This window comes from Scomber scombrus, chromosome 5, assembly GCF_963691925.1.
Source record: "Scomber scombrus chromosome 5, fScoSco1.1, whole genome shotgun sequence".
NCBI lineage: Eukaryota > Metazoa > Chordata > Actinopteri > Scombriformes > Scombridae > Scomber > Scomber scombrus.
Window position 1 is genome coordinate 18,482,542 of NC_084974.1, and position 14,866 is coordinate 18,497,407.

The 14,866-nt window shown below is 42.4% G+C and overlaps 1 protein-coding gene across 3 annotated transcripts in view; it reads left to right on the plus strand.

Moving 5' to 3' along the window:
* The window catches only part of nxn (nucleoredoxin), a 59,067-nt gene that overhangs the window by 33,686 nt on the left and 10,515 nt on the right, over window positions 1-14,866 (plus strand). For all 3 annotated transcript variants that reach the window (XM_062419674.1, XM_062419675.1, XM_062419676.1), the window contains exons 2-3: window positions 11,153-11,270; window positions 13,840-13,973. In XM_062419674.1, coding sequence (XP_062275658.1) covers window positions 11,153-11,270; window positions 13,840-13,973 — 252 coding nt within the window. The remainder of the gene's footprint in view (window positions 1-11,152; window positions 11,271-13,839; window positions 13,974-14,866) is intronic.

The following is a 14,866-nucleotide window of genomic DNA, read 5'->3' on the forward strand; positions in this document are numbered from 1 at the left end:
TGTACAGCTCGGCTATAAAATGCACACGGCTGGTCTGCAGCCACAGCCAAACAGATGTGACTTTTAATGAGTGTAAGCCTAGAGGACGAAACAGGTTAATGGATGGATATAAAGTGTCACCATGTAACCCAAACTCACCCTTGAACAAAATCTCGCTCGGGTAATGGACAGAGAGAGCAAGAACATCCTTTCCCTCAGGAAATGAAACCATTGTTGTAGCAGCAGCCCATCATTGTGCATTGTAGCCCACAGCAGTAGAAATGAAATATTTACTGAAGATATGATGGATATGTGAAAAATTGGGTTCACATGGCTATATATAGTGTGTGTGTGTGTGTGTGTGTGTGTGTGTGTGTGTGTGTGTGTGTGTGTGTGTGTGTGTGTGTGTGTGTGTGTGTGTGTGTGTGTGTGTGTGTGTGTGTGTGTGTGTGTGTGTGTGTGTGTGTGTGTGTGTGTGTGTGTGTGTGTGTGTGTGTGTGTGTGTGTGTGCACTCTGAGGCCTAGGTAAGCTACCTCCGGCAGGAGTTTGTGTTGTTTTATGAGGCAGTGCAGACTCAGGGTGTCATTGTGATTTATGAGACTCCTTGCTGGCTGTGGAGGGTACAATTGGAACAAAAATACATAGTACCCTGCCAAGTACGCAGTGTCTCAACCCTGTGGCACTTATCGCATATATATTGCGCTTTATTGGATGCGGTCAGCACATTATTCAACATCTAAACAGTCTATCTGGCTTTTGGAGAATGACAATAAAATGCTCAGGCTCCTTCACACTGTATGATTTTGGGCAATCCAAGATGAAAGTTGAAAATAATGAGAGAAACGTGGTGAAAAATCCTTTGTCGTGAATACTGGTAGTTTGGCAAGTCCACAGAAATGTAAGACCAAAGTCTTATTATATATGACTACAGCTACAACCCACATTTACTAACCAGCCAATCATAACACAGAATGAAATGAAATTACGCGAAATACACTGGTGAGATAACCTAATGCTACTGCTATAAAGCATATTTACCTTTTACCTTTCCAAAATCAGCATTTCACATTGCCCTCTTTTACCCAGACATGACCGGCTTCACCTTCACCTTTATACAGGTGCGTTTATTTTAACATGTATAGGATTGTGACTAACACTTATTTAATGATCCATTAATGTGTCCATTTTCTTCTCAATTAATTGATTAGTTATTTGATCTATAAAATGGCTCACACCGCAAAGACCTTAAACTAAAATGTCTTGTTTCATCCCGACCAGCAACCCATAACTCAGATATTCAGTTTTCAAGACTAAAGAAACCAGTAATCAGCTCATCGTTGCAGCTTTAGACATGTAGTCCAAATATTGTGTGTCTGGTGGGCCTCTGCTCAGTAATCCCAGGATGCAATGAGATTGCCACCATTTGAATATCATTATAAAGAAATTTGAATTACATGCATGAAATTTGTTTTCTCGCTATATATTGGTCAAAAGTGAGCACCCCACAGACACACACACACACACACAACAGAGTACTAACCAGCCACCTAAATGTAAAAATGCGCTGGATAGATTGGAGCATAAAGAATCCAGAGCTGCCGTGATTATGCACAAAACACTGACAATGTGTCTGAAATGTTCCCCTTAAATTTCCATAAATATTAATGTGTTGTGTTGCGATGGGATCAGGAATTGAGCTGCGGCTCCTGCAGGCTTCCCGAGCGAAAAAAGAGGAGTGTGGGAGTTAAATATGGGGTCAAACAGAGGTCACAACAGGGAAGCTGTCTAAACCCGACTCCCAAAACCCCCCCCCCCCCCTTCTCCTCCTCCGCTGGCGCTCCAGGAAACCGGGGTACCACAGAAACCATAATGTGGAGTCTTATGGGTAGAATGAATGCACAGCGGCTGTGAGTGTATTTGCTGAGTGTAGCTAATTGAGCAGTAAGTGTAAAGAGCACATGCGTGAAAATCAAGTTGTGCTGAAAGGCTTATTCTAATGTGTGTTTTGTCTGATTATTAATATGTAATGGCTTGAGATCCCTAAAGGCATTGCAGCCGCACAGACTTAATGAGGCTATACAAAGTGCTTTTCTGACGTTTACTGTGTGTGTGTGTGTGTGTGTGTGTGACTTAATTTGATGCCAGAATCCATCCCATACTGTATTGAATTACAGTTGTATGTGTGTCTGTGTGTTGTATTACCTCTGGAACACACTGTGCAACCCAAAAAAAAAAACACTCTCCCAAAAATGCACCAGGCTTTCCAAGTCATGAGTTGGCCGATCCCAGCGAGCGTATAATGCCCGCCTCAAAGGGTCACGCTAAGGTAGCTGATAGAGCGGGTCCAGTTGATCCAGTGCCAGACCAGCTTTATATCATCCCTGTCTGTTAGACCATGCAGGCCTCAACTTGATGAAACAGGCTGGTGGTAGAAGGTGTGAGAATCTACTACCTGAGACATGATGACACAATTTTCACACAACAAGCTTCTGTCATCCTGTGAACAGTTTCGAGGTAAATCATTACTGCTCACTTGAATTGGTCTTTCAGCAGGTTAAATGATTGACTTGCAGAAATTGACCTTTTTTCAGATTTGTCTGCACAATTGCAGACAAATCTGCAGTTTAAAGCAATTGTTTGACATTTTGGGAAATGCACTCATTCACTGTCTTGCTGATAGTTAGATGATAAGATTAGTAGCAGTGGTATCAAACTTCACATCTAACTCTCAGGAGAAAATATCAAAATATATATTTAAACTATGAAAATGTTCAATTCAGCAACTACGTGTTTTCACATAGTTTTCTAAAATTATAGCTGTCCAAACAGTTCTCTCAAATTACTCGATGGCCAAATTGTATTGTGTTGGTAAAGGTCAAATGTTATCAAGATTTTATAATGAATTATGTATTGTATGTCACTCTTTCCTTTTTTAATACATATACTTTTCACATTTTTGTAAGTTTCTTGTGAGTTCAGAAGCTAATTCCATTAAAACCAAATCTGAAGTACCACATCTGTTGTTTTTAGTGTTTTCCAGGGTTCAGATTGCACATGACAGCAGCTTTATTCCATCTACCACCAAGCTGCTCACTGTTTACGAAAGGATGGATTGTTATTTACAGCAATCAAGCACGAGGAGTGAGTTTGAAAGTGAATCAGGATTCTCAAAAACGGATCACATGGCGAACAGATGCCTGAGATCAGATTGTAATCACACATCAATGTCCACACTGCAACACACCACTGATGTTTTTAATTTCACTCTTTATTGACAAAGTGTTTTGAGACAGATGCGTGTGTGGATGGAAGGCCAAAGCAAAGAAAAAAAGATTGCAATTTAAAAATGTTCCACATTAGTGCGGGTTAGGTGTGTGTGTGTGTGTGTGTGTGTGTGTGTGTGTGTGTGTGTGTGTGTGTGTGTGTGTGTGTGTGTGTGTGTGTGTGTGTGTGTGTGTGTGTGTGTGTGTGTGTGTGTGTGTGTGTGTGTGTGTGTGTGTGTGTGTGTGTGTGTGTGTGTGTGTGTGTGTGTGTGTGTGTGTGTGTGTGTGTGTGTGTGTGTGTAATAGGTTTACACTTGGATCTTTGTAATTTATCCTATTATCCTAAAGAAAAGGGGGATAGACGAGAGAAAAATAAAGAACAGTGAGTGTTTGGGGGGCAGGGAGGCAGGCTGACTGGTCTAAACAGCACTGGGAGCGAAGAATGCACCCCCTGCCGTCCTGACCTTTGACCTTGCAGAATGTACGCCTCAGGGGTAGCCCACGCCTGTAGAGACACAATGCTGAAGATACCTATTGAGCCCTAGCTTTTTACTCATTTACAATGCCCCCTGCTTTTTTTACGCTGCGTTCTTCACTACATAAAAACTTCTCGCCACGCAGAGTCCAAGTTTGGATTTAAAGCCTGTATTCAGGGGGTCGCTTTTGTGCCTCCACACAAGGCTGGAGGGGAAAACACCCACCACCTTCCCCCTCTACCTCCCCCTCATCTGTCTCTCTCTCTCTCTCTCTCTCTCTCTCTCTCTCTCTTTTTCTCTCCACTCTGTTTCTCTGTTTTTTCTGAAACCCTCTGACATTCTGGCACCTGTTTACCTCACAAAACCGTTAATTTATCACTGAATTATTAACTAAGAGCCCACAATGTGTCTGGCACTCTGTGACATGTCCTGACTTTGCGGAGAGGGGAGGGAAGGGGGAAGAGTTGCCGTGGCGACGGGGCGGTCTTCATCGAAAAAGCAATTTAGCCAGCGTCTCCCGTGGATCCTCCACCAAAATGACTCGGCCAAAGAATATTATGGGATTAATGAAACGCATAAGATTGCGGCAACGCTCTGCATTGAAGAGGCATGATGCGAAGCCTGCTGTGCTCTCATCTCAACAATATTGAGGAAGAGCATTTCCCCAACATGATGGCTGTGTAGTACAGGATGAGCCTTCTGTAATGAGCAGTGTGGAATAGAATGGAGTGAGCGGCCTGCTCTTTTTATATTTTAGAAATATAGCTGACTCTGGTAGGAAATTGGGTGAATCGCGTGACAACAGTGGTGCAGAAACGAGTGACAGATGAAGTCATTGTTCTTGTAGTGGATTGTACGAAGCCAAACGATATCCACATGCAAAACAAGATGGTGCTGAGGCATATTAAGAGATGGGGTCACCAAACAGAGAAGGGGGCAGCGTGCAGCTGTCACAGGCTTTGAGATGAGTATTTCACCACCTAGGGAGCCCTGGCGGTGAAGACTTTTGAACGGGTAAAGCGATAGTCGGGTCAGAGAAGCACAGATGGAGGCGCTAAGTAACACACACTAGCTGGGCTGAAGTATGGCTAAGAGGTGGGAGGGGAGGCTTCCCTTTGTAGCCATGAAGAGCAGCAACAGGGTTTTGAAGTGGATACAGGCAGTTACTGAGAGCCTCGGGAGCAGATTGAGCAGAGGCGGGGTGTAGCATGGAGGAATGTATGTCAAAGCTGGCTGCAGGGGCCCAGCCAAAAGGGAGTTACAGTACAGTACAGCGGTGTAGTGTGGAGATATAGGGAGCAAGACTGGAGAAGTTTGTTACTCATCTGTCTTCAACCTAAGAAATGAAAAGAAAAGATTTTAACCAGAAAGCTGCCTGACACATGATGAATGAAGTGTTGATGCTGTTGTGCACTAACATGTTGGATAACCTCAACCCCAAATTCATTCAATCCATGTTGTCAGAGTGCAGTGCACACAGGCAATGGCTTGATTTTTCTAAAGAAGCTTGCATTAGTGCCTGCCAAAAGGCGAGTCCAGCCCAGCCTGTTCTTCCTTGCACAGCTACAGTAAATCCATACGGTCAGAGATCACACCGCCTGCAGGCAGTCTCAATAAAAAGTCACAGTAAAAGACAATGATTTTTGTTGAACATGTCTTGAGGGGGCTGGTCAGTCTATCAGACAAACAGCCTCCCTTCTCCCATCAAATGTCTTCACACTAACAACTGAGATCAATGCAAAGCCATTGACCATCTGACTGTTATCTCTGCTGTGCAGGAGATAATCGCACAAGTTTAAGCATTTAATTGAATTTTATTTCACTTCTTTTTTTGAACATTTAAATCTAATCAAACTGGAACACGAATCCCTCAATGTCCTCACTACTTGCTGAATAATGTGGAGCACATTATGTGTGCTGTGAGCTGTGCCAACAAATTCCCCTTGACGTGGATGAAAAGATTATATTGGGAACATTTTTTGCCCAATCATAAATACCATTGAGAATTTAGGAGTAGGTTAAATTAAATTCCACAAATCTACTTTGTACAGTTATGAATTGTGAATACTGTAGGTTGTTTATCTGGATGAAATGTTGAAGATATCAATTGGATTATCACCATTTGTCCTATGTGTGGTACTAAAGAGATAAAAGACTGCGCTGCTATCAGCATCACAGCAGGGTGCTGCTCATGTGCTCTGTTGTAAAGGGCTGACTTTCTTTTGTATGACACTGTTGTAATAAAGCAGGAATGGGAGCGACTCGCAGACGCCAGACCAGCCCAGTGAAAGCAGATCTGTGAGGAGATAGAACTCGAACAATGATAGGTGAATTGGGCGGGTTGAGTGGAGACATTTCTTCCACTCTATTTCTCTCACAGAGTCACACTCAACCAAGCAGCCACTGCAGAGACCCACCAGTTACTGACAGAGGCCAAATTTCACTGCAGGACGGGGCTGCAGGGGTTTCAAGGGGGACTGGGCCAAACCTAAAGCAGATGTGTGTGGATTTAAAAGTTTTTAAACCACCGGAACCTAAACTAACCTCCTCTTAAACTGCAGAATGTCACCATAAATTGCAACAGTGCGAAAAGCATGAAAGCGATCGCCACGCATGACATTTAACATGGAAATGTGGATATCTTGGGAGTGGGTTTTTTTTTTCCTACTCACTCATAGTGTAGAAGGGGAACACGTACTTAAGTAATGCAGATATCCCCATTAAAAAGAATCAGAAGATGATATAAAATTTTCCAACCCCGGTAACGTTGGCCTGGTGTGTCCATGCATGCTGATCCACTGGCCCCTCAGTGGGCTGATTTGCTCTTCTTCGGGATATGGATCTGCAACCATGCGTGATCCAATTAGCATGATGAGCACCGAGCGCAGTGTGAGGCTAATGCCTGCATGTTCAGGAGAGTAAATAGATTGTTAGTATGGATTTCCATTTCTCCCCAGAGTCTTAACAGTTGGTGGGCTCTCTACAGGGGTTATTGGCGTAGTTAAACCAGTGTGTAACTGTATAGGCAGGCCCTCCCGCTTGGCTATATAGTTACACACTCTGCTGATATTGATAATGAATAGAAGCGCCCTCAGAGGAAAATGGGAGTGGCAACATGCAATCTTGCTGCCTTTAATACAATCTATAAGCATTTTACATATAAACTGGATACCACTCTTTTGCACTCTGTTGGATAATGTATGTATTTCTGCAGCAGCAACGTATTTTATACAGCTAGGATTACAACTTGCAGATTATTGTTATTACCAATTATTCTGTCAAACATTATAGAAAACAAGAAAATGTCTGTCAGTGTCCCAGAGTCCAGTATGACAATGTCTGATATCTTTGTCTGACATAAAAACCAAAGATATTCAGTTTAAAGCATATAAAAGACTATCAAAAAAAAAATTAACAAGTAATTAGAAAATTTGGGAAATACACTTGTTTGCTTTCTTGCTGAGAGTTAGAACGATATCACTTTCAGCAGATGGTCAGCTTAGTTTAGCATATAGAGTGGAAATGGGGGGGGAAACGGCTTGCCTGTCCCTGCCCAAAGGTAACAGAATCCGCTTATCGGCACCTCTCAAGCTCTAATTAACACATCATATATTATATCATAACAACACACTGTGGTTTTGCTGCAGGGGGGGAAAGACTATTTATTTCCCTGGCAAAGTCACTTCTCTGCTGCTCGCTTGCCAACCTCATGGTGATGAGAAGACTACAGGAAGTGACTGTGCACCTTTTGAGAAATGGCTAACCAGCTGCTGATGGTAGCTTCATATTTACCACACAAACATGACAGAGGTATCGATCTTCTTCTCTAACGCTTATCTAAGCTTATTTCCAAAAATGTTGAACTGTTCCTTTAATTGTTTCAGCTCTACATACAGCAGCACATAACACGTTGATCAAATGACTCATAAAACTGGACGAGATGACAAAAATATCTGTAACACCACTTCAACAAGCCTGAAGCAGTTTCACAAGCTAAGGAGTGACGGCATATTTGACAGTATGATTTATGTGTGTTTTTTTTAGTACAACATATCATGTCACGTTCTGTATTTATTGACTCCGCTGTAATAGATGGCCTGCGGCTCTCTACAATGAAACAGTGCTTTGGTCAAATGGATCACTGTGGTGCAGTGCGAATCTCATGTTTTCTATTGATGAAGAGGAAAAAAGAGAGAAAAGTGCACTTTTATTACGAGAGCTATTGTCTTTACTATTTTCACCAGTCACGACTGTTAGACATTTGCAAATTTCTGACGTATACAGGAGGAAGGTTTTTGTATTTATAAGCAGATTCAGCCAAGTCACTGCTACCAATGGCAATGAAAACTCAACACTCAGCTGTCACCCCACCTAAGCATGCTGAATTATTGTCTGTCAAGATGCTGAAATCCAGTTGACACTTGCCACAGGCTCCAGTACATGTAGCTGTTGTAGTTACAAGGTCAGCCATCCACCCTACAATCTGAACAGCCCTTTCATTCTAAAGGCAAATCCACACCCTAAGAGGATTCAGCAACTCAGAGCTCTCTGATCTGCAGCCAAATCACCAGGCAGAAAAGATTCAAGGATGTAGTAAATTAGTGACAAGACAAAGAAGAGGAATTGCATGGTTCTACCACTCAGATTACCACACGAATCTCTTAGCTGCTCTCTTGATGCTGCAGCATTAGAGAGCACTGATAGGACATAAAAAGCCTCAGATTTGGTGCACACATCCTCCCCTACTCTAAATATCCCTCTGCTCCAGTTATTTAAATATGACCGTACACAATAGCCTGTGGTGTCATGGTGACAGATGCAGCTCTGAACATTTAGTTTCCAAGTTTTTTTCTATCTTGCCGATTAACTGAGGGCCCATTGCGTCCTGTAGCCTTTGCTGCTAAGGTTGTTGTAGTAATTGCATGTGTGAATAACTCTGAGCTTTGACATGGGATATATTTCTTGACATTTCAGTGCTACTGCAAAACCTGCCTCCTTTTTTTAAAATCCTGTGTCCTTTTGGCCCTGTTTTACACGCAACATTAACGTGTGTCTTGCTTGATCACAAGTGGACACCTCTAAGTACAGGTGTGTACGCACCCAAGATGCCTTCAGGATACGTTGAGATCCGATTGCTCAGACCACGTTTAGAGGTGGTCTGGGCCACATTCTTTTAGCAGCATGTAAGCAAATGTGTCCTGGGTCACACTGAAGGACCTTCTACTCAACTGACGTCGTCTGCATAGATTTGTGTGTCAACAATGGCATATTAAAGTGTGAAACAACAAGAGGCCACAACAGGCAAAAATGATTCTTGTAGATGGGTATACACAAAACATGCTGTCTGATTTTCATTTGGGCCAAAGAGTTTTGATTTTACCCACACGCCAAGATCGTTGCAAACTTCTTCCTTTATTCATTTCCAGCAGACTAGGCACGGGAAGTGCATTGCTGCCTCCTGCCGGTTAAAAACAACAACACATTTGGTTTGCAAACAGAAATAACGTACATTTTTATTGCATAAAGAGCAGGGAACTGAAACCCGATCGCAAGTTGTCACTCGAGACGCATTTTAATGCCAGGTGTCAACTGACGTACTTAGAGCTGTCCACTTGTGATCGGATCACCCAAGACGCGTGTTAATGCCAGGTGTGAACAGGGCTCACGCTCTTTTGGCTAAATCTGGCACTCAATCTCACATCGTCAGCCTGGATTACAGCAGGCAGCAGAGTGAAATGGCTGCAGATGCAGTGTCGGGCATGTTAGTTTATGGAGACAGTCACAGTTAATGCCCCTAACCCCATCAATTTGTGAGCAGAGATTGAGTTTCCAGAGCAGCGTGGAGCATGTGGTAAAACTGTTGACTGTGGCAGACACTGAAGTTTGCTTTTGAGGCACTTCCAGACCAACATAGTCGGAAGGCTCCGGGTCGTCTTGTCCATGGGACAGACCGTCTGACCTCTGCTTGTCAGAGAGTGCCTGTGGTTGACCTCTAGTTACACATGTTGTCATACACTTGCCAAACAGGGGGACACACATTATGAGCTTAAACATATTCTCTCCTCTTTTATTGAAATCTGCATTTCAGAGTCTATAGAGTGCTCAGTTCCAGCAGTTAAGTCACTGTTTTCATAAAAAGAGCAACAAACGTTTTTTATCAACCTGGAGCTCAACGGTAACCAAACTCCTGGCTTACTTCACTAAGCCCTGAGGAAAGGAGTGCTCACTTCATTTGGCTCTCAGAATAACTTCAGCAGCATCCGGACAGTGCAAATCATTATGTTATATGGGTACTGAAGTGTTTAACTTGGTACAGCCTGTAATAAATTAGATGGCAGGATGAAATATGTGTTTGTTTGGCAAAGATAAAGTAACTGATCTCTCTTTTAAGTACTTTGTCTATTTTGAAATATGTGTTTTTTTTACACAGTGTAATTCCCAGCAGTCTCTTCTGGCATTTTGATCCAATAACCAGGTGAACCAGGAGAAGGAGAATAAATGCACACTGCACAGTACTTAGAAAAATCACAGTCTTGTGCACAGCCACTAAACTCCATCATATTGAAGACACAATAGTTTTCTGGAGACCATGTTCCTTCTCCTCTCCAAATGCTTTGAGCTGATACAGGATTTCATGTGAGGGATCTCCTTCTTCTGTAGTTGCTGAAGCAGCAACACTGCACAGTGCAGATTGCTGCTCTTTATAAGACATGGCTATCACGACTCTTCCCTCTGATATGGAAAGTGAGTCTCAGATATGTGAAATGCTTGATCTGCTCTTTGATGTGAAGGACTACACCAATTGCCGAACTCTATAAATAGCGTTGGTTCATGCATAGATGTCTGGTTGTAAAGAGTATTTTCTGACTTTATGAGGCTATGTTACTATCAGCTTCTCATATAGGAGGCTGGATATAAGGCCAATGGGCGCTCATAAATGCCTATTAAAGTGTGAATCGTATATCCAATAATTCACAGCGCTCAACACTTGCAAAGGATTCAGAGACGTTTTAACGCTACATAGTCAAAGTTGTGCTTTCAGCGTCCTCCTCTCCCCCATTTGCTCTTATTCATGACACAGCAGGGACAGCAGGAGTTTGCTCCGATTCAGCCTCTTTAAAATTAGATCACCCCTGCAGCGGTGTGATTCTCACCATCTACTAAATCAACTCAGTGCCGACTGCACTCCTCAGCCTACAAGTCTCCTGAGTCTCTTTGTATATAACCAAGAAGGTTTGCATCTTATAAAATACATATGGGACTCAACTGACATTTGTTTTGTATATATAATATAAAATTTCAGGTGCAGTGAAGACATAATTTCACAGTTTTTCCACCTCTTAAACTGAAATAAATATGAATGTTGTTTTTGGGGTCTCTCCATTCACTTTTCCCCCCCCTAACTTACTCTTCTCATCCTTTTTTCTGTTCAGATGAAGCTGTGGAACAAGTACAAGGTGACCAGTATCCCATCTCTGGTGTTTGTGGATTCAGCTACGGGGAAGGTGGTGTGTCGAAATGGTTTACTGGTGGTCAGAGATGACCCCAAAGGTGAGATTGGCAGCCTTACACACACACACACACACACACACACACACACACACACACACACACGCACACACACACACACACACATACATACACAAGCTTTTTGGTATGATACATCCTGCTGATTTATTTTAATTCCCTAACCTCGAGCTCTGACCTCAATCCTCTTTGCTACATGGTTAACCTTAACCCCAACCACTGAAAATATCTCTGTGTAATGAGGTAATAGGAAGACATTTGAGGGTCATGAGGACAGAGGAGCATAAATCAGTTTCTCACACACTTTGTCTCTCATACCAATGTAAACCTGAATTCCTCAACATGACAAGACAGTAAAACACAACTTCACTCTCTCAGTGTTCAGATAAGACTCTTTACCTATTAGTGTTACACTCTCAACTGCCCGCCCCCCCTTAAAACAACACCTGTTAGGAAATAAAGTTCCCCTGAGGCAGAAAACAATAATAATCCTGCACTTTACTACCTTAGCAATATCCACCTGACCAATGTACAGTGGACTATAGCATATTAATATCATTGAATAGTATATATTCAGCAAATATATAATTTATATTTTATTTGTTAGCCTATTATATCATTAAGCCTTTAATTGTATTGTGTTTCTTTTACCCTACCTTTTTGTTTTTGCATTTTGTGATTTGTTAAGTGGCTGCGCTAACACTGTAATTTCCATGTGGGATCATTAAGGAACTCTGTCTATCTAATCTATGGTTACAGTGCCATTAATTGGTTGTGATTGCATGATTGGGGTGTTGATTATACAACTAAAATATGCAATTAACCACAGTATTTCATAGAGCTTAGTTACACAAACATAAAATTAGAGTAAGATAAACTTGAGAAATTAAAATAAACCAAAGTGTATTGTGTGTAGTACTAAGGCTACACTTATGTATACACAGGCATGGCACGCATGTTGTTTCTCTGTAATGATATTTGCCAAATGGCTGGTCAGAGTTCCCTGTGGAGATACTGCAGCGCCACATCATTCAGAATTTGGCCAAAACATTTTGCAATAACTCTCCCCTTCTCGTTTGTGTTGATGCTCCCGTAATTATGGTGATGCATGAATATTATAGCGTGTCCATGTCTCACTCCCTCAACTGCAAACCTATAATTTCTGCACTTTGAAGTGGAGACGGAGAATTAACAAGGGTGGGCTTGCATTCCTTTCCTGTGCAGAGAGGACGTCCTCTCCTCTGTGCCTGAGAAGATCTCAACGTTTTAAAATGCTGCTCTTCATACTCTGGTTGGTTAGCATTAAAAAAAATTGCTATTAGTCATGTGAGAAGGGAGAATAGCGGCACTATGGCAGCACAGCAGAGAAGCGGAATGGATTTTGCATGAGGACTGTGACAGATTTCTCTGTCTGGCTAATGAAAGCCAGTCTGTGCCTGCAGTATTATTTCCATGATTCATTAACTGTGCTTCCAAACTAGATGTGGCTACAGAAGAGATTAATCTATCCCTCAGTAGCGACGATGAGCATTTGATTATGCCAAGATTTTCTAACAATACTTCCTCTTTCAAAGGAAATACAAGGTTACAGCTTCAGTTTTCGTATGTATATCTCTTAGTCTCTAATGTCTTTTTAATAATATGTATATTTTTGAGAGGCATACTGAGAGCTGTCCCTGACGTGACAAATCAATTCATCGACAGCAGCTACAGTTAGAGGAGGAAAAGGGCAGTAAAAGTTTGCAGTACATGGAAGCTGGGAGGGACGGGGGAATTATTCGGGACCCTCTGCCTTTCACTGTCGATGAAAAGCCTGACTTGAGTGGCGGCAGACTAGCCTGCAGCGTAAAGATGAAGTGCACTTTTACAATCAGGACGACAATAAAAGGCCTCGCCAACGCAGTGCAGACTTGTCATTCCTGCCTAATGAAGCCCTAGACAACCATGATCAAATAAAGAGGCCATTATGAACCAGCCATACAAGGTTTTATTTATGATTACCCCCTTTTTAATTTGGCTGCACCAAATGCATCTCTAGAGTTTGAGGGTAACAATGAAGACACCTTGAAAAGGAAATGAAAGTGTGAAAGAGAGCGAAAGGGAAGTATTTCTGTCAGCCTTCATTTGCTTGAAAGGCATGGCTTTCAGTCATCATTAAAATCAGATTTTCTGTCTGGTGTGTGTTCCCAAATGATGACAAAAGTCACAAAAAAGCTTGCGAGTGATCTATGCATGACAAGTGAACATGACTTTGATTTTCTAATTGCCATGACACAGACAGAAAAAGTGCCTCTCCCTTCTACTTACCTGAAACATGTTTCTGACAATGATAGCCGCACAGTTCAGAGGATGGCAATGTTGGTTGGTGGATGGTCAGTCCACTTTGGCCCAGACTGAAATATCTCAACATTTACTGATTTACACCTTTACTGATTGTCATGAAATTTTGTGGAGACAGACATTTTGTACAGTCCCCACATGATTTTGATTTAGATGATCCCTGACTTTTCCTCTAGTATTTTCTAACCGTTCTTTTCCTTATGTTTTCTTTCCCATTTTTACCCCTCCACTTCCCTATTGTACCCTCTCCCAGGCCTGGAGTTCCCCTGGGGGCCGAAGCCATTTGCAGAGGTGGTGGCAGGGCCTCTGCTAAGGAACAACAGGCAGACAACAGACAGCAGCTCTCTGGAGGGACACTACGTGGGAGTGTACTTCTCAGCACACTGGGTGAGTGTGGAGGGCAGAAAGAGAGGACAAAGAAACCAGGTTAGAGATCCTGATTTTTACCTCTCTGGCCCCACCAACTCTGTCAAAACATTGAGGTTTTCATGAGAAGAAAGGGTTGCGGCGGCAGAGCAGGAAGAGGTAGGGCAGTAGTCGAAACAGATAAGAGAGAGGAGCAGAAGGGTGCAGGCGAGTCCATTGTGTGTGTGTGTTTACATTAACAATGATTAACTATCTACATCAATCCTTTCACTACCACCTCTGGGCCTTTTTTAAAGTAAGTAACAGTCACCACACCCCAATGACATCAGTCTATTGTCTCTTTCTGGCTGGTCCTGTTGATAGCCTGTGAAGGTTGTGACTCAGTCATGCAAGAAAGGCGTCATATCATCGGTGGACTGCTTCTGATGAGATGCAGTGCAGGTTAGTGAGGACACTCAGCATCGCAGCTGCCAGAGCCTCAGCCTCAGCCTCGGAGACCGGCTTTTGGGATTTGTGACGCCTGAAGGTTGGCTTAAACTTCAGACCCATGCAAGATTGAAAAGGACAAGTCACAAAAGCCATTATAGGAGTTTATTTGCAGTGTTTTTACACCACATTCCCCCTAGTTGCTCATGTAAATCTATCCCTAATTAAGTCAATTTACAAATATGAAATAGCAGCACCTAGCCTTGGCATCCATTTACAGAGAAGTGTTGTTAAGCTTTTCCTCTAATGTTTTAGGGAGCTGAAATGGTCCATGGCAGTGAGACGTGACCGACAGTATATTTCATGGTGCATTGGCTTTTTGCTTGCAGAGTTAGGGAATTATATTTTACAATACAACTTTAGTTTAAAACCAAGTTCAGTAAGACACACTAGCAAACAAAAGCCCACATACAGCTTTGCAATGATAT